This window comes from Lineus longissimus, chromosome 17, assembly GCF_910592395.1.
Source record: "Lineus longissimus chromosome 17, tnLinLong1.2, whole genome shotgun sequence".
Classification (NCBI taxonomy): Eukaryota; Metazoa; Nemertea; class Pilidiophora; order Heteronemertea; family Lineidae; genus Lineus; species Lineus longissimus.
In genome coordinates this window covers 11,589,483-11,609,833 of record NC_088324.1, presented here as the reverse complement: position 1 = coordinate 11,609,833, position 20,351 = coordinate 11,589,483, and the positions used below count along the sequence as shown (strand labels likewise).

General features: G+C 41.3%; 2 protein-coding genes and 1 long non-coding RNA gene across 3 annotated transcripts; all 3 read left to right on the top strand.

The window, feature by feature from the left end:
* The first annotated feature begins 5 nt into the window (after nt 1–5).
* On the top strand, nt 6–7,890 carry LOC135501219 (pre-mRNA-splicing factor SYF1-like). Its single transcript, XM_064793168.1, has 20 exons — nt 6–155; nt 695–843; nt 1,059–1,182; nt 1,557–1,754; nt 2,031–2,165; nt 2,402–2,566; nt 2,708–2,925; nt 3,242–3,320; nt 3,612–3,731; nt 3,874–3,974; nt 4,127–4,202; nt 4,488–4,574; nt 4,792–4,905; nt 5,034–5,120; nt 5,305–5,490; nt 5,632–5,835; nt 6,168–6,348; nt 6,631–6,754; nt 7,078–7,184; nt 7,483–7,890. Exons 1-20 carry the CDS (start codon nt 120–122, stop codon nt 7,557–7,559), a joined length of 2,568 nt encoding a protein of 855 aa, XP_064649238.1. The 5' UTR covers nt 6–119; the 3' UTR covers nt 7,560–7,890.
* A 354-nt stretch (nt 7,891–8,244) lies between these two features.
* Nucleotides 8,245–11,309, top strand: LOC135501490 (ankyrin-3-like). Its single transcript, XM_064793631.1, has 2 exons — nt 8,245–8,316; nt 8,741–11,309. The coding sequence occupies exon 2, from the start codon at nt 8,841–8,843 to the stop codon at nt 10,839–10,841; it is 2,001 nt and encodes a 666-aa protein (XP_064649701.1). The 5' UTR covers nt 8,245–8,316; nt 8,741–8,840; the 3' UTR covers nt 10,842–11,309.
* Nucleotides 11,310–17,814: 6,505 nt separating this feature from the next.
* Nucleotides 17,815–20,351, top strand: LOC135501516 (uncharacterized). The gene is made up of 3 exons (XR_010449601.1): nt 17,815–17,910; nt 18,360–18,548; nt 18,981–20,351. It is a non-coding gene; the product is annotated as an uncharacterized LOC135501516 (long non-coding RNA).

The window sequence follows — 20,351 nt, the reverse complement described above, 5'->3', positions numbered from 1 at the left end:
TGCGCCCATCGCGAACACGACGTCCCAGTAAAAGTTTTAAAAAGCTAATTTTTGCTATTCTAACGACTCGATTACTTATCAAAATATTCTGATCAGAAGGCAGAATATATCTACCAACCATGCCAATATCTGGAGACCAGCAAAATATCATATTCGTATGTATTTTTTGATGAAAATCGATTTTTAAAATGTTCATCCTATCTTCCCTGTACATTTTGTGTACATAGGGGATAGGCTGGGCCTACCCCTGTACATTTGAATGATCCTTTCATCTACTGATCTATATGCCCTATTATGACTATTGAGACAGCAAACTTGCATGCATGACAGATATCGCAGTTGTACACCCTGTTGTTTCGTACATCAATTGGGGAACATATGAGATGCCTGTGGCTGTGCAGGTTTGGTACTCGATGGGCAGTCAGAGTCAGTACAATGTTGGCCTACTTGTACAATGTCATGAATGTACGTACTGTTATGTACCTGTTGGTGACCGGTGCACTTGTACCAAAGTCATCAGACTGTACCACCATCTTGGTTTCAGTGAATTTTTTGGCATTTGTAATACGAGCTTATTGTACACTTACCTACACACATATCCCTACGCATTATTGATTCGATAAATGCCACTACAAATACAGCTTGCGGTCACTGCATTCATTATTCTCCACTCATACATTTCTGTTTACTTCAGGAAGAAGATGACCTTCCATATGAAGAAGATATCTTGAGAAATCCTTTTTCTGTAAAATGTTGGTTGCGATATATCGACTTCAAGAAAGGTGCCGCAAACAAAGTGGTCAACCTCATATATGAGAGGGCTTTGAAGGAACTGCCAGGAAGGTATAGCTATCTTAAGTTCTGATTTACCTATTGTGTTGTAGGTTATGTAATAGATGTAAAATTGCTTGCACTGGTACATTGGTAGTTCCACCCTATGTTTGAGATGAGTCGGTCCTATCCAAGGACACATGAATTGTCAGAATCTCCAACAACTTTAACTCATTTTTAAGTTCCTTTTTCAATCCGTGAAAAATTGTGATATCTTTTTCTTCCAGTTACAAACTATGGTATAATTACTTGAAGTTACGCCGGAAGCAAATCCGAGGTCGCTGTATCACTGACCCATCATATGAGGACGTCAACAATGCATTTGAAAGAGCATTTGTGTTCATGCATAAGGTCAGGAATGAATAATTGATATAGAATTATTATGAAATTCTTGTTTTGCTAAATCATTGATTGGAGATGAAGAATTTTCTCTATATGTCCACGAAATGAACCTGAGTTAAGTTGTACTCTGAGTTAAATGTTTTTTAAATTAGTTGCGATCAAGTTCAATAAGAGCATTTGAATTTTGACGAGGTGACTTCCTCTATCCCTCCTGGACAGTTGACTCAGCTGCTGCTACTTACTGCAGAGAGCCACTTTGGATACCAGGATTCCAATAATCATCTTAAAGCACAGACAAGCAGATTCAAATTAAAAGAATCGCTACAGAAAACTAAATATCATTGGTCGAAATGACTTACTTAACTCCGCTGTCTGTGTTGCAGATGCCGAGAATCTGGCTGGACTATTGTCAGTTCCTGATAGACCAAGGAAAAATACCGAGAACTCGACGAACCTTTGATCGTGCCCTACGAGCCCTTCCCATCACCCAACATTACAGAATCTGGCCACTGTATCTCAAGTTTGTGAAAATGTACCCATTACCTGAAACAGCTGTCAGAGTCTACAGGAGATACCTCAAGGTATTGTGACCTTTAGCCCTAAATATTAATTGGGGAAGTACATGTTGTAAAAATAAATTTGGAGATAACTTGTTTATTTTTCATGTCACAGATGACAAGTTGAAAAATTACAAGTTACGTGTGAAAACGAGGCATCAGTATAAACCCAGTAAAGTGCTGTGATAAACAGGAGAGTAGGAGGTTAGCACAAACTGGATCCAAACAGTTTTCAATTAGGATTCCCGCTCATTTGTGTGTTTTCTCACAAGCATTCTAAGGTCATACCTGCATTTTCAGCTTCAGCCAGAGAATACCGAAGCGTTCATAGACTACCTGAAATCAGGTGACCGCCTTGATGAAGCAGCACAAAGACTTGCTGACATCATAAATGACGACGACTTTGTCTCTAAGGAAGGCAAATCGAAGCACCAGGTAGGATTAGAGAATATGGATGAATGCAAACTGATATCAATATTGCTTTTGATTCTTAGAGGTACCTGGGAGCAGAATGTGTAGAAAAATAGATGTTATCAAAACCCTAATGCTCACTTTAGTGATATTTGCCTTCTAAAGACGGGACTTCCTCCCAGCCCCTGTTGCATTGGCTGCTTGATTCTTATCAAAGTTCTCTCTTGGTTTGCAAACATTTGTATTCCTTGATTTTGCAGCTTTGGAATGAATTGTGTGAGCTCATCTCAAAGAATCCAGACAAGGTCAAGTCGTTACACGTAGACCCGATTATTCGCCAGGGAATCAAACGCTACTCTGATCAGATTGGTTTACTATGGAACTCATTGGCGGACTATTTCACCAGAGGTGGTCATTTCGAAAAGGTATGTTTGGAAATGTTCCTTTGATTTTTGGGAAATCGTGAATCAAAAACAAGCAGGTAATTCAAATTGAAGCCTCATTCAACCGCGAGAATTACATCATATCGTCATGAAAAATTTGGACTCAATATTTTTTTCCTTCAGGCTCGGGACATATATGAAGAGGCCGTGCAGACTGTGATCACAGTGCGCGACTTCACTCAGGTGTTCGACGCATATTCTCAATTCGAAGAAAGTATGATCAGTGCCAAGATGGAAACAACGGCAGAATTGGGACCATCAGAAGAAGATGACCTTGACCTTGAGTTGAGATTGGCGCGTTTAGAGGATCTGATGGATCGGCGGCCTCTCTTGCTGAACAGGTGAGAATCACGTGACTTCATCAAGAGAGGCGAATCATTTTTTTTGTGAAGACGTCTGGGTCTCAAAATCCAAACGTAGTGGGTCAATTCTGTCTGGCACAAGCGGGCCTGCAAACTGCCCCTTTAAGGTTCTAATCTATCCCAGGGTTTTAAATCAGAGTTTTCCTTCTCCTAGACTGGTTGCCTGCCACAAGTATTTTCAGCACAACCAAAGCTACAATGTAATGAATAACTGACAGACTTGTCGTAAACTATAATTTCTCCTCTGTATTCCATTGTGCTGTATGTGTATGCTAAGAGTTTAAATATATTTCAGTGTGCTACTTCGACAAAATCCTCATAATGTCCACGAGTGGCATAAACGAGTCAAGTTGTATGAAGGCAAGGCGAGGGAGGTAAGGTCTTACACTCTAGATCAGAAGTGATTCCCATGGCTAAAATGGTATATATTCCTTTGTATTTTGTTGAGCTGAAATCTAGCCTATAAGTTGTGCCCAAAGACAGTACTATCAAAGTATGTTTTGTGTTTGACGGTACTATCAAAGTATGTTTTGTGTTTGAGAAAGTTGAAAGTATTTCATCAATGCATTGGATATATCATTAAACCCAAACAATGACACAGCAACTTTGATAATAGGTGTGTGGCTTCTTTTCCATCTCGATATTGTAAACATTCTCTCCTTCAGATCATCAACACATACACTGAAGCAGTCCAGACAGTTGAACCCAAACTGGCCACAGGAAAGTTACATACGCTCTGGACAGCATTTGCTAAGTTTTATGAAGATGCAGGACAGGTAGAAGATGTAAGTATTAATAAGTCATGACCAAGTCCCTGAATTCTTTTAACCTATTAGTTATGAGCCTGGCGCTCTATCTGCTGTATCATAGATCTCCCTTAAACAATAAATATTTTTATATGCACGCGTATTCATTCTTTTATTTTAGGCCCGAATCATATTTGAAAAGGCAACCAAAGTACCGTATAAACACGTGGATGACTTGGCGTCAGTCTGGTGTGAGTGGACAGAAATGGAACTTAGGCATGAGTAAGTTTGACACATTCCTGCGAGCCGTTAAAAATATAAATATTGCCATAGAGAATAGCTTTGGTTCTGGTATAAACACAAATTTTCGTTGCCAAAACTCTTAATTCATTCATTTATTTATTTATTGACCATGTTAATCATATCTTTTTCAGGAATTATGAAGAAGCGCTAAAGCTGATGCAAAAAGCCACAGCACCACCTCCAAGGAAAGTGGCGTATCATGATGAGGTAAACAAAACCATGTCCCACTTCAGCAGTTGAGCTTTTGATGTTGTGTCGGGGTAGATGTGTTGCTCAGCTTGACATGGTGGTTTATATCCTTGAAATGGCGTGCTCTCAAGAAGAAGTAGAGTTGATCGACTCAGACCGACAGTCCTACACACCACAAGTTTGAAATACAACAAGTTCTGTACTGGTAATACTGATTGTTATTAGTAACAGGTAGTAAACTCAAAACTGCCTGCATTTATTTCCTTGAGAACTTAATGTCTTTTCTTTGATGATCTTTTTCAGGCGGAGACTGTGCAAGCGCGGGTCCATAAGTCCCTGAAAGTTTGGTCAATGTATGCAGATTTAGAGGAGAGCTTTGGCACTTTCAAAGTAAGTATCATTCGTTTTTTTCGAATTTCTCAGGATGAGTCGATTAATCCAAGATCTTCTTGGCACTTTTTCTTTTCACAGAACATGAGATGATTTGCAATGCAGTATGATGCAAAGAGTTGCAGATGTGAGTTATGAGGAGCGTGGTGGTCTAGTGGTTTACACTGCTGGCGACCATGCTGCAATTTTCTATTGTAAAATCATTTTCTCATTTCAGTCTTGTAAAGCAGTTTATGATCGAATCATCGACCTTAAAATAGCCACACCTCAAATCATCATCAACTATGGTATGTTTTTGGAGGAAAATAAGTACTACGAGGAGGCATTCAGGGTAAGATATTTTAACCTCAAAAAACTTGCCGCAGGTGCCTGTTTTTATAATAATAACAACAATAACCCATCAGACCATGTATCCCAGTTCAAATGTATGAACTGACTTTAAAACTTTTTTTTCCCCAGGCATATGAAAGAGGCCTTGCCTTGTTCAAATGGCCGAATGTCTACGACATCTGGACGACATATTTGACAAAGTTTATCGAGAGATATGTAAGTAGCATTTTTTTAAAACATCAACAGATCTGTGATGGTGATGTTAATGTAGAATGTAGGATGTAGAATTTGCATGATCTTAGTTCTGTAAAATGGTTGAAAAGTTAGATGTTTTACCGGTTACTGCTACATGTAGCATGATGAGGTGATAGATTTTCTGACAAAATGCATTTTTTTTCAGGAGGGCAAAAAACTGGAACGAGCGCGAGATCTTTTTGAGCAGTGTCTTGAGGGATGTCCGGCCAAATTTGCGAAGACCCTTTACCTTCTTTATGCCAAGCTTGAAGAGGACCACGGATTGGCTCGTCATGCAATGGCGGTCTATGATAGGGCGACACGTGGTGTGCTCCCAGAGGAGCAATATGAGGTGAGATGTTTTCTCTTCAACAGATCACTTACATGTCTAGCACGGCACCATATATAGCCTCAATGACACTTTCACTGGAATGGATAGGAATTCAGTGTTTGTCATTTGGAGACATGTCATTTCAAATCATTGTCTTTTCAGATGTTCAACATCTACATCAAGAGAGTGGCGGAAATCTACGGCGTCACCCACACAAGGGCGATCTATGAAAAGGCGATTGAGGCATTGAATGAGGAACAGACTGTTGACATGTGCCAGCGCTTTGCTGACCTCGAGCGAAAGCTGGGAGAAATTGATCGTGCTCGGGCCGTCTATGCTCATTGTTCACAAATTAGTGATCCAAGGGTGAGGAACTCTTTCTCATTTCACCCAGTCCTTACTGGGTTTCAGCCTTTTCTTGTCCTTCATGTTTTTTCTGTGGTCTGCTGTAATATAAAATCATGCAACTTGGTTGCCTCCTCCAGACCACTCTTTTTACCAGAGCTTGAATGCACCTCTTTGCGATGTCAAGTTTCTGATTTGGCAGTCCTGGTGTATATGCGCTGGTCTGATCTGACACCTTGCACTGGCACCTTCAAGATACCCTCGCATTCTTTCTCTGGGCTATTTGCCTAATTACTTTACCAGTGTTTTAGTGGATCAAGATTGGTTCTAACAAAATCTTGCTTATATTTTAGGTTTATCCAGGCTTCTGGAACATATGGAAAGACTTTGAGATGAAACACGGAAATGAAGACACTCTGCGAGAAATGTTACGAATCAAGCGTAGTGTCATGGCGACGTACAACACACAGGTCAACTTCATGTCATCGCAGATGTTAGCCGCTACGCAGGGCCAGAAACAAGATGAGACACAAGGTAGGGTAATTTCAAATGTGTGATAGTACTAGTCTTCATATTGGCCACTGTGAGTAACACTGTTGGTCTCCCAGGCAATAGGGTCCAGGTTTGAATTCGTGGTGAACCCAAAAAGAGAACTCATGGCCCTGGCTTTGCCATGGTGAATGTATTGCAGAATTTACAGACTTGTGTGAATCTCTATTGCATGGTAAGTGTGCTAGCAGGGCCAATTCTCATGAGATTACCTGGATTGTACTCTCCTCAGGCGTTTGGTTTTATCATGTTTTCCTTTTACTCAAGGTGAAGCGCCCCCAGCTGGTGGTGAGGATGACCAGATGCGAAAATTGGAGGAACGTGCTCGTCAGTTGGCAGAGGAAGCTGTACAAGAAAAAAGCAAACCCGATAAGGGAATTCTCTTTGTCAGGTATGTGAGAACAGCTGCTTCATCCTTACATTTAGATGTTTACATTTTCATTTGTGTTGTACGGTACTTGCAGCCCTCATTAAAAGTAAGCAGAGCTACTTAATCTGTGCCTATTCCAAGCATTTCTGACTGACTTCTACGCCTGGGTGGAGTGAGGCACGTTAAGCAAAGAGACCTACCCAGAGTCTTACCCTCACCCAGTTCTGTATCAAAAAGATTTGGTATTCAGATCAAGGGTATTTGCCAAAAATATTTTGTGTTTAGAAATGGCTTGGAGCAGCATTTTCATCAGTTCTCCTCACATTTATTGATTATTGTTATAGGAGCACCACCACGAATGAAGAACTGAGTGACATGACAAAAACAAACAACCCGGAGGAAATCGACATTGATGCAGATTATTCTACAGATGAGGATGAGCAGGTTGAAGGTCAGTATGAGACTATTGACCCACTGGTTTAAACGGGCCTTCTGCCAATGAGTAACTTAACTGTATACAGGTAGAACAATTGCCTGTCCTCATGTTTCATTGATAGAGAGGTTTTACTGTCTCAGTGCAGGCCCTGAAACATTTTTTTCAAAAGATAAACCTGTGGCAATTGAATATGTGCTGTGGAGTTTACACTCAATATTGCTTCACCGAGTCATATAGTGGAAACCGGTGATTATTTCAATGTGTTGGAGTGAATTTATAAAAAGTTCAAACATTTATTTGATTTATTTTTCAGAAGTTCAAATTGGTCAGCAGCCTGTGCCATCTGCTGTATTCGGTGATTTAGATAAGGATGATTCAGACTCAGACTAAAGCAGCTGTATTCTAATGACGAATGTTCATCTGTCTATTTTGGATTATCTGTAAAATCAATCTCATGGAAGCAGATACTATGGAAAGGGCACCATGCGTCTTGAATTGTGAAAATTTTTTTTGAAACTGATCAAGAGGGAAATAGACACCTTTCTTGAAAAAAGTGTATTCGAACCCAGAAACTGGAAGGATAAAAGCTTATGAATAGAAGTGAATTGCTTTTGAAGTAGAGCAGGCCCCTTAACTCAAACAAAATTATGTTATTAATAGTATAAAAGAATGAGCCTTGAAAGAATGTGAGTACATGCAGGTGGCATAAAAGTCTGATAAAATAAACAATATATTGATGTATATCTTCTCTTTTTCTTTGCTCCAAGTCCCTGCACATCCTGCTTTCTGGCAGGTTTGGTATGTGCTGTTAACTACATCAGAGCTATCAAGATAACATTGTAATCATCCCTTGTCGGTCAACAATGGGACATTGTCATATGTCCTGGACTCCGAGGACCAGTTTTATTTTCCCGCCCAATTAGTTATGATGGCCGGTATTCCTGTCTAACACATCAATAAACACAGTATGTGCTGGCAATCTGGAGCAACTGTATGGCCAAGTTCAAATTTCCCACCCTCACTCCAGCATCATCAGCAGCTAGTTCCTTTCTTATCCAATAGGTGTGTTAGTGATGCTAAACCAGAATTGATTGATTTTTCACATTTTTAGCAAATTTCTCTCCATCAAACAGGTTTGATGAGGCCGGTATGTGTTGTACAAATATATTTGTTAAATATCTTGGTGTCATAAAAGTCTGTGAAGTTTTTTAGATGGCTTGAGAAGCTGCTGAATGACAGACATAACCATGGAAATGAACAGCAGTCTGAAACATTATATACATGTACATGATGTACACTGCATTGATTATCATGATGTGCCTCTATTATCAGTTGAACTGAATCAATGACTGTTACTATCTGTTTTGTGTGCCACAATTGTTTGGTTCCAATTGGTGCCTTAGTAGGAGATGAGATAATTCCAAAGACAGTTGTCTCTATAGGAAGGTTGCCTAACCATAGCCGCGGCCGCCAGAACAAGGCACCCCTGCCCAAAGACATCACTATTATCATCTTTTAAAAGGTCTTTGAGAGTCTGTCCTTTCCTATTAAACTCTTTATTTCAATTTCAGGACATTTCAAATGGTACACCACCTGTGAGCTGGGATCAACAGACTACAGGTTAAGAGACTGCTAGACATCCCTTCAAGACATTCCTCTGAAAGCATCAACATGGCAACAGGAGGTCAAGGTCATTCATATCCGAGGGTGAAAGAATCACCAGAGAACAGTTGGCCCTATTATATGAAGGGAGATGAAAAGTTTCCAATGACATGTGAAATGGGGTCATTTTTATATACTTGTCGTAAACATCAGACGAACTTGACACTATACCAGTTATGTAAACAAATAAACAGTGGTGCAGACGTCAATAGCAATGAGGGTGGATGGTCTCCATTAGATGTCGCATATTATAACAAAAACTATCTGATATTACGAGTTCTGTTGGCAAATTGTGCGATGGTTTGTAACATTGCATCGCCACTTCATATTGCCATTGCCGGTGGTTGTTTCAGAGAAGCGGAACGGTATCTGAGTAAAGTACATGGTTTGGATGTCTCAAAGCTGCCATCTTTAGTTGGTGAGAGTAACTATACTGAGGGTAACCCGTATGTCGATCTCACTAAGGGAGCTTTGGGAGATGATGTCGAAGGGGAGGAGGAAGAATTTGTCGTTGATGAATCCTGTCTGGATGAGCGCTTGAAAAAGGACACTGCCGTCGAAGTTCAGAAAATTGTACATTATAAATTCCGTTACACACCAGAAATGAAAGCAAAGGCAGGAGCTAATGTAGAGCTAATGCTGTATGATATGAAAACTTTTGATATTAACTTGAAAGATTGCAACTCTGACACGCCACTTCATTTGGCTTCTATCGTCGGAAATACCGGTTTGGCAGAACTTCTAATCAAATGTGGTGCGAACATTGACTTGTGTAACTTGAAGGGGTACCCACCACTTCTCTATGCCTGTAGTAGCTGTAACCCAGATGTTGTCAACTTGCTAATCAAATTGGGCGCAAAGGTTGAGCAGTATTACCGAGGCGATGATGGCATTCTACGGGGACCATTTTTGCATGCAGTTGTTGGCATGGGTAAAGGCAGTTACAAAGGTGTAGAGAAGCTATTGGAGAAAGGTATTAATGTACAGACACCAGATCAAGGAGGCTGCACAGCACTCCACCTAGCGGCACGTTTTGGAGATGTCGACTGTGTCGGTATACTGATTGAACACGGGGCCAATGTCAATGCTGTGGAGCCAGTTACAGGGAGAACTCCGTTATACTTTGCCTGCAATGCTCACCATTATGATGTAGTAAGATATTTGGTAGAGCATGGTTCCAACATGGAAGCCAAAGATCGTCTCTCGGAACCGCCGATTATCGCAGTACTCGAGAACATGGATTACTTGAAAAACATCAACCCATTTTACCTATATTTTGCAAGCATTGTTTACACAGTTCCACGATTGACTCACACGCTGAAAGAACTTATCAACCATGGTTGTCGACTCGTCTTCTTATTCAATGTTGATCTGATGTTGCGTGTCTATAAACGCACCAAGGATATCTTCCGATATCTTATGAGTTCCGGGTCGCAGGTACGAGGGATTTCAGTGAAAGTCCATCGGAAAATCGTCATGGAGATCGTCAACGAAACTGATTCGGATAGCATCATGATGCTGCGATCGTGTGGCTATGACTTGAGTAACGATGCATCCATCATGGGTGGCGACTTGATATGTGCTTTGTATGAACCTTTGCCACTCATGAGTCTGTGCCGGTTGACCATACGGGGGCTGATACACACAAACACGGTCACCATTGAACCGCAATCAAGGCTGAAGAGCTTTTTCAAGAAGCTTTCCCTCAAACCTGACATTCCAAAAGCAATACCTTTGTCAGCATTCGAACCACTCCCATTGCCAAAAGCACTGAAACTATACCTGTGTTTTCAAGATTTCATTGACGTTGCGATCGAAAATGATGTTTCGTATGTTGATTGTTCAGCTATCCGTCTTCACGACAAGGTGACCAGTTTGAAAGGCGATACGGGGAAATTGGAAAAGATGCTCTTGGATGAAGCAATGCAGGAACTGGGACTTGAGAGCAGGCACATGTTCAAAAGTTACTATGAAGCACAGAAGAAGCTATTGAAGGCAATGTATCGGTAAGAATCAGGTGGCATAAGATGGATGGTATAATAAGTATACAGCAGAGGGGTCATGTCTCTTGTTGTTGTCATTCAATTTGACCTCTTTTATCAGGACATCTCTCTATCAAGGACTTCACTTGTCGATTTCACGGTTGAAAATAAGGAGCCTCTATCTTGTCGATGGCATCATTGACTAAATAGGTCTTTGGCTTATTACAAGGCTTAACTGAATGATGGGTGGAGATATTTTTAGGGCTCATTAATGACATAATGGATGTTTTGGGTGTTCTGTTTGAGTTTATTCTGAATGTACTAGTACTTGGAACCTCGTATGAGGTATTCGGCCATACATTTTCATGCACTGTAAGGAAGCGATAGTGTTCTGCATTCTGGATGTTGTAATATCTGTACTAGTTTTAAAAGATGCTCTTGAACCTATTGAAGGCAATGCATCGCTAAAAATCTATGTTATGAGAGACATAGGTTGTGACAAGGGGTGATATGAATAAAGACTAGCAAATGCTTTTACTCCGGTTTTGTACAGGAAGGCCTAGTGTAAATGTACATGGAGATTTAGATAAAAGCATTTGCTAGTCTTTATTCATATCACCCAATGTCTCCAATTTTGGCCAACAAAAGACCAAATCTGTGAGTAGAAATATTTTGTTGTGGCCTCAGGTTCAAGCATCTTTTACTAGTTTTAAAAGGAGTGTTTCGACATAATGTTGTGCTGGCACTTACAGAGTTGACAGAACTCCTATAGGGGGTACTACAGATGTATTAGTAATAAACTTCTGAAAATGTGCGCATGCAGTTTCTTGAGAACATTGAAGTACATTCTCAAATAGTTCTCAGAAACCTTCTCTAAATTCTGTAAACAACTGGTTTGTACCAGTTCAGCTGGCATTGTCTCAAGGCATTTTTTCTCTAAATCTACTTATATATCTTATGGTATTTTATGGGATATGTGAAATATATTTCACTGCCACTATTAAAAGCTGAACTAAAATGCTTTTGATTCAGCGAGTGACTGATGATGTTGTTTAAAAATGACATGCAGATCATGAAAATATAACTTTTATAAAGTGTTAAATGATCAAAGTCGAAGAGACATAAGGGAAAGTGTTCGATGATAAAAGAGACATAAGTGAAAGTGTTCGATGATAAAAGAGACATAAGGGATAGTGTTCGATGATAAAAGAGACATAAGCGAAAGTGTTCGATGATAAAAGAGACATAAGCGAAAGTGTTCGATGATAAAAGAGACGTAAGGGAAAGACAAAAAAAAAGTTCAAAGTACATTGCAGACAAATATTGATGTCAGTTGAACATAGTAAGAGAGGGCGTGGCACATTCTGTGATGTCGCCAACCTTTTTTAGCTCGACTCTGAGTTAATTTTTGTTGGAGGTGATTGTGTTTTAGTTCAGCTTTAACTTACAAACTTGTCATTTTGTTCCGAGTTATTTTGATCTAATAACTTGTGGAGTATTATCATGTGAATGAAAATTGTGTAAGAGCACTCGGTGATCATTTTGCTGCCATTTGCTTTCACCAGTGTTGACTTTGTTATCTGTGATAGAGTACAATTCAAAATTGATTATAGCTATATGTTATAGAATTAGCAGTGGTTACTATCATTTTCTTTTGAAGTTGCATTCTAAAATTTAATCAGCAGTTCCATTTACTGTTGTACTGTTTCAGCCAGTTATCGCATCGATAAACCTATTTGCTTGGATGTGCAAGGGAGGCAATACGGATTATGATGTGCAGTCTAACTGTGGTCACAAGAGACATAGGCTGTGACAATGTCTCAATGTTCAGCCAAAAAAGTCAAATCTGTGAGTAGAATGATTTTGTTGTGGCCTCAGGTTCAATGAGGGTTAATGAGCAATATGATAAGATAAGGTGTAGATTCACTTCTGAGACATCAGAATATTGCAACAGTATCTAACCAGCTAGACAGATATAGTTTGTGATGATGTCTTCATGTAAAGAGACAAAAATGGGCCTAGAGTCTTCATGCCTTGGTGGGACCTTGTGACCCTGTATTCTCAAGAGACGGTGTAAAGGAGGGAAATCATATCCTTGTGGGACCCTCATCCTCGAGGGACAGTGTGACTGTGGGAAACATAATGTCCTGGTGTGACCCTCGGAGCCCCATTCTCATGCTCAAGGGACAGTGTGCGCTCGGGTCATATCCTGGTGGTACCCTCATCCTCGAAGGACAGTGTGACGTTGGGTTATCATGCCCTGGTGGGACCCTAGAACCCTCATCTTCAAGGGACAGTGTGAGCTCGGGTCATCATGTCCCAGTGGGACCCTAGGACCTTCAGTCTCCAGGGACAGTGTGAGTTTGGATCATCATGTCCTGGTGGGACCCTAGGACCCTCATCCTCAAGGGACAGTGTGAGCTCGGGTCATCATGTCCTGGTGGGACCCTAGGACCTTCAGTCTCCAGGGACAGTGTGAGCTCGGGTCATCATGTCCTGGTGGGACCCTAGGACCTTCAGTCTCCAGGGACAGTGGGAGCTCGGGTCATCATGTCCTGGTGGGACCCTAGGACCTTCAGTCTCTAGGAACAGTGTGAGCTCGGGTCATTGTGTCCTGGTGGGACCCTTGGACTCTCATTCCATGGGGACAAATTTACCGAAGGCCATGATGAAATGTAAAGTCGGTTGTGTACCCTACAGTTCAAGAGACAGATTGACGGGATTAATAACAGGAGCATCATTTGCTGACCAGGTACCAAAATAAAAAGGTCAAGACATATTGTGTCACAACCAACCCGGACAGCCACAGTGGTGCTGTCTAAAAAAGGTCAAGACATATTGTGTCACAACCAACCCGGACAGCCATGGTGGTGCTTTCTAAAAAAGGTCAAGACATATATTGTGTCACAACCAACCCGGACAGTCATGGTGGTGCTGTCTCGCGGGAGAATATGAAACTGAAATCTTCGATCAAAACTTTCAGTTTCATCTTTTACCGTTAGGCGGCACATCCTGTTTTCGGACTCCCGAGGATGACGTCATCGCGCAACCGTCTGCACGTGGTGAATTCACGAGGCGGGGGCTTCAAAATTTCTCCGCTAAAACCTTCGATTTTACGTTTCTTTCCGCGAACAAAGACATTATTGGGCGGTAAGTTGATAGCTTAGATTTCATAGCTCATCCATAGATCGATTGTAAATTGTGTTTTTCAATTTTGATGCCATATTTCGTTATTTTTCTGGAGGTGCGCAAAGATGGGCAATGGCGCCGACATTTTTGGCAAGTGGACGCTCAACCCGGTTACCCCCCAAACAAATGTCGATTGGACGGTCCGGCATCCTGACCAAGTTATCTAAGCCAAATATTTGTGTTCTTTGAGTATTTTCACTTCTTGTAAGTGAATTTTATCAGTAGTTTGAGCGTTTTTTCTCGTGAAAAACGTGAACAAAAAAATCGTTGGTGAGAGAACAAAATACACTGTTTCAATGCAATTGCGAATGCATGTGGACCATGTGCATTAGCCATGTGCATGCGTTTCCCAGATGCATTGGGAGTGTTTCCAAATATATAAAACTTGGCCTCTATACTTTTGCAATTTTATGTTAATGCTAAGGAGATCTGCCTTTAGTGGGGAAGCAAATAAAGGATAATATTTTTCTTGTTCTTTTTTTGCCACAGAATTGCATGTTTTCTTTATAACCAGCCCTAATTTTTTAGGACATTTAGTGAGATTGGGCACAAATATTATAAGGCGTGTCTCTGGCTTATGAAAGCTGACACATATATAATAATTGTCACACTCCTTTCACATTCCCATGTGCTGGCTTTATGATCTAAGTTTTGACCCAGCCCAAACTCTGCCAACCCCTTCCAAGCCTTATTTGCATTTGGGTGACCGTTGGAAGTGCAGGGATAAATTGATTCAAAAAACATTAGTAAAACACAGTTTATTAGTTTTCAACTGAGAGTAACTGCCTCTACAAAAGTTTCCACATGGATTCTCATGATAACCACTGTCCGTTAAAAATAAGCATATTGTTTTATTGCAGACAGCCTGGCCAAGAGATGTCTCTCCAATTGTGTTATGGCCAGTGCAGAGCTATGGATTCATGTCACCTATTCGCCATCCCCACTTCCAAGCAATAGTTCAGTTCAAGAGCATGTCAAGGTAACATTTAACATGATTTCAACCTGAATTGTTGCCTTCTCCCTACCTCCAGGGATGACATACTTTATAGTCCAAGAACGACTTAGTGCAGGGCCATGAAACATTTCAAAGTTGTGCCTGAGGAGGACAACCACAGTTGTACATTATGTGTGAAGAATTACACCAATACAATTAAGGGTTGGACATAGAGGAGATTCTGGATGTTTCCCTTCATTTTTAACGTTGGCTGTGCACTTGGGGTTGTCATGTATTATTTATTCAGGGAGAATTTCTCCACCAAGGAAGGATGACCATTTTTGTGCGACTACATTTAGGTGCCAGTTGGGTTCGTTTGCCTAGTGACTCTTTTTTTGGCCATCTGGCGTATGGATGTGACCATGACAAGTCAGTTCAATATTCAGCATAAAACTTTTGAATTGTTTCGTTGCAGATAGCCTGGCCAGAGGCATATTTCATAGTATAATGGCAAGAATGGAGCTATATGGTTTCACTTCACCTCACTGCCATTCATATTTCTAGAAAGGAACAATTCAAACGTGGACATTATTGAGGTATGGTGTTTGTTTGACACTTGATTCATCTAAAATCGGCCTTTTAAAGACAAAAGCTCATCCAGGATGCCCGTATAAGGTAACTAAGCAATTTAAACCTAAGGTCTTTTGTGGGCCATCCTTGGGCGGTTAAAGACAGATGAAACATAGAAGGTTGTGTCTGTTGGGGACGAATCGAGGCAGAGTCCAAGGGTACCCCTGACAAGGACATGAGATCTGTAATGTGTCCAAAGAGACTCGAAAAGGCCACAAAAGTTAGGCGGCTGTTGTTTGGTTTATTGGCCCAGTGACTCGGCCTTCGTCCGTCTGGCTTATGGATGTGACCATGACTGGTCAGATACATTTCAATATTCAACAAAAATTTGAATTGTTTTATTGCAGGCAGCCTGGCCAGACCTGTATCTCCTGGTATTATGACAAGTACAGAGCTATGGTTTCACTTGACCTCGCTGCCATCCCGTATTTCTAGGAAGGATCAATTTATACGTGAACATATTGAGGTAACATTTTTCAACCAGGATCCCAATATAAGATAACTTTAGCAATTGAAACGTCTTTTGTGGGCCATCCTTTGGCGGTCAAAGACAGACTCATAAAAGATTATGACTCGGGACAGGGTCCATAGTTATCCCTGGCAAGATCAGTGTTGTGTTCAAAGAGACAAGTGTCTTTCAGTTGCCTCCAAATCCAAAATGTGAATTGACTTGAGGTCAAGCTGGCTGCCATGGCAGTGGTCCATGTTTGTCTTGTGTGAATAGTGAATAGTCTACAATAGTCTTTTTTTCCCAGCCTGTTCCCAGATCATCAAGGGCATGGATGTCATCGACGCTGTCCAAGAGAGACCCAGCACCATATGACAGGAGAAAACGACGAAGGGGTTTGGCTGGGCATGGCTAAGTATCGATAGACAGACTGTAAAAAAGGGGTTGCATGGGACTTATGTGCCCCCATGAAGTGCCTCCATGTCAGTTTGTTTGGTGACAAATTCACTTGCTGTAAATATACAGATAAATGACTTTCTTGCCTGTGATCTCAGAGATACAGTGTAAAGAGCTGCAGAAACAGCGATGTCAATGAACTTGTGACAGTGATAGCTTGCCAACACTGGGACGAAAAATTGGAGTTAGGCAGAGGACAACCCAATGTTCACACCCAAATTGCATTAACCGCTGGACAATATAAACTTAACAGCAGCATAAAATAGGCCTCTGATAGAGAGGCTATGTCTTTGCAAATAGGATGCCTTGCCACATGTCAACAAGGTAGCCACCTCAGTTGGGGCAACATTGCCAAGAAAGAGCCAGTCAACAAAAGGAGGAACGCGATGAGGATGTCAAAGGGACTAATGGTTTTGAGGTCGGAGGATAGGGATTTCAAAGCTGCTGAGAGACAGTTCTCGCCCCTAAACACCAGGCGTCACCTGCATCTATAATTTAACGACTACATCTGTAATTCCCGCCATGTTACCAGTGCCACCAATAGCAGAACTGATCAAGGTGGTTCCAGTGGGAACTAATGGATTTTTCTTTAAGTTTTTAAAGGTATTCCAAGTTTTAAGTTTGAAATAGATATGAAGTTGAATTGTCACTGAGGTTGCACAAAAGAGTCTCTGCACCATACAGTAGAAGGACAAAGTAGCTTGGTTTGGGCAGTGCCAATGTTACACAGTGGCTGAGTGCTGATTAAGTATTCAGAAATTAAAAAAACTACGTGAAAAGGGTATGAAAAAGAAATCAGAGAATCACACCGAGATTAAGAATCATTAATAACTGGTCACAAATTTATGCGTTCTAATTGTATGGTTTCAAGAAAGATGGGAAGGAGAGATGCAACCTAAAAACAATGAATTGTCTGTTGTATCGGTCCATACACAGCCGGTGAGATCCTGAATAGGGAGGCTGAAAACTGGTAAAGATGCAAATATTTCTCTTAAGGAAACTGTTCTTTGCAGGCCCTAAACTGGTTGAAAATCTTTTAAAGCATTGAACTTTTCAATAAATCCGGGTCAAAAGAATATGTGGCCAAGATTTCTGCTCATATCATGAACCAAAGCCTCCTCAAGATCAGATCACCACAGACTGCAGTCTCTGCTGGGTATACTGGTGTTGGCTTTGAGTGTTTCATCAGATTCGAACATTGTCAATGACATGAATGTGATGAAATCAAACTTACACTGTGGTTTCCAGCACACCCACCTGACGACCAAAACTGGAAAAGAGCAAAGGCCACATCAAGGCTCAATGCAAATCGTCCTACTGGTAACCAAGCCAAGATCAGTCCACATGCTCTGTGAGGGTTGGCAGCACATCACTACCAACATTCCTCCCCCGGCGTTTCTTTTCGATCAACGGAATCAGCAATATCTGACTGGAAACAAGGTTAGTGTGCATGGTCAACCTGTGTATGATAGAAAACACAATATCCTGCCTGCATGCTAATCATAGAGATGTATCAGAAAGCAAGTGCGCAACAGAATGTTTATGATAATAAGAACAAATTCATAACACACTTCTCAGTAGTAAAACTGGTAAAGTTACAGTTGTACGATATGATAGTCTGTGGTATTTGATTCAGATTATAATTTGCAGTCGTTAAAAATTGGTCATTTAGTGTGGACAAAGTCACAACCGGCCTCCAGAGACCAGACTGCTGCGATCAATTCACGGGGTTCCATTTCTACAGTTGCATTAGAAATTGGGGTGCATCCACCCAGATTAGTAAGTCTGCCCGGAGCACTTCTTTGTGCTGTTTCTTAAACAGTCTGTCTTGGTAGTGTCTTGGTAGAAGACGTCAGAATCAAAAGTTAAAAGCGAGTTGTCATTTTCAGCACCCCTTCTGGAAGTCCTCGGGCAATTGAAGCTGGTAGAGAATCATGACTTCTCTCGTAAAACAATCTGGACATGGAAAAGGATGACTTTGACCATGAGTTGCAGATCCAAATCGCTGTCAACAACTAAACAATAGGACCCCTGCCATTCTGACTGGAGAAGATGTCATCTATGCTGGATGTAGGGTGGTGAGAAAGCATTTCCTGTGCTTGTCTAGAATGTGCTTGTCTAGAACAGCATTCCATCACATCTTTACGTTGTCCTCCATGGCTCATAGTCGCCCATTTTATTGTCATTTGTCTTCTAGTTGCTCTCTTTACTTATTAAGGCATGCTTAGAAATTGCTTATGACAAGACCCATTTGGGACCATGATAAAGAGAGTCCTGCCAACACAAACGGAGGTGATAGAAAAAGGAGGTTCCACTGTATAGGGCATGAATTGAGTGTCATAGACCCTCTTAACCTTAAGAGTGAAGGATCAATTGCGGTCGGAAAGACTACTACACCTACACAGTAAAATTAGAGCAAAATGAGATCATTGAAATGCACTTTACAGAAAATTGAACGACGTAAATAATCTTTCTCTTCTTCTCACCATCAGTCCTCGTCATTATTTCAGCTTGTTCCCTGGTAAGGACATCGGATGGTGAAGTACGTGCAGGACATCCTGGGCATGAGGAAAATTGTGGAAGACAGCACCAACAATATCTGGACTTTCACTTGCTCAACTGAGAAGGAACTCTTTTCAATTTAGGCCTAAGGGTTCAAAAGTTATCTTTTAATTCTGTAGGACTATGATTGACTCCTCAGTGGAATATCGGGACAAAACTTTTTGGCCTCTAAGAAGTACCACTCCTCAAACCGTCAAACTCCTGGATGCAGAGAAAGTACCACTCCTCAAACCGTCAAACTCCTGGATGCCGAGAAAGAATATAGTGGTTAGATCTCTCTTGTTGGCTAGTTTTAGAGTTAGTTTTGGTGTTCAAGGATAAAGACAAACAAAATTGGGAGTGGTACTTCAGAGAGGCAAAAAAGTTTTGTCCCGATATTCCAGCTGCTGTAGCTTAGGTAGTGTAGTGAAGATTTTACATTCAAATGCGATTTGCCACACTGAAGGTCCCTCCAGAGATTGTTGGACTGGGTCCATTGAATGTGACAAAAATACCCAACACCTGTTTACAAATGAAGTGAGGGGTCAGCCTTTTGGTGTAACTCCATATAACTGTCTGGTGATTTCGCTCTGGGCTTGTGACATTCTGATCGGTCTGAAATAATCATTACCGCCCATCCCTCAATTTGAGGCCTGTGTCCCGATGGTGGCGTTGAATGGCAAAATCAAAGGGGCATGACGGCGGTTAAACCTGTTGCGAATGGGCAGCATCATTACCAGTTCTGAGATCTGGTGTGGTGTAGGATATCTGGTTACCATTGCACACATCTCCTGAATCTGCGGTGGGTTGGTACCCCACGCTACGTAGGGGGAGGTTGCTGGGTAAGACTTGGTCCACGTGAATGGGTAGTACCTGAAAGATGAGAAGTTGCGAATGGACGCCCTGTGAATATGTCCTTCGACCAGCCAGTGCTAACCCGGTCACTGTCTCCAGGTCACCATGCCTCGGTCAATGAGCGGGCGAAGAACCCAATGGCTCCGTCAGGAGTACATCGTCAACTTCAGCCCGTAGTCAAACCGGTGCACGCACAAATATCTTGGCTGAGAGTGGGGGACGTACTTGCTTCTCATCGGGGTAATACAGTACCACTGTATACAATGACCCCATTTTATTTGGATTTTTATTGAGGAGTGGACGATAATGAGAATTTCAGGCCAGTCCGATTGTCACCAGTTCAGAGGGAGATTACCTGATAGTTATGTGGCATTCCGTCAAACGGTTAACTCTTTCACATCCTTTGTAAATTAGTGTTGCTTGTTACATGTCGCATTCAATGGCTCATTTGAGGATAGTTTCGGTGATTCTACTTGACCACGAGC

Bases quoted from the DNA above. Each gene is read 5' to 3' on its own strand.
- LOC135501219 (XM_064793168.1), top strand. From the start codon at position 120: ATGCCAATATCTGGAGACCAGCAAAATATCATATTC. The intron at 4,203-4,487 runs GTAAACAAAACC...GATCTTTTTCAG, and splicing joins AAGTGGCGTATCATGATGAG to GCGGAGACTGTGCAAGCGCG. The intron at 7,185-7,482 runs GTCAGTATGAGA...TTTATTTTTCAG, and splicing joins TGAGGATGAGCAGGTTGAAG to AAGTTCAAATTGGTCAGCAG.
- LOC135501490 (XM_064793631.1), top strand. From the start codon at position 8,841: ATGGCAACAGGAGGTCAAGGTCATTCATATCCGAGGGTGAAAGAATCA.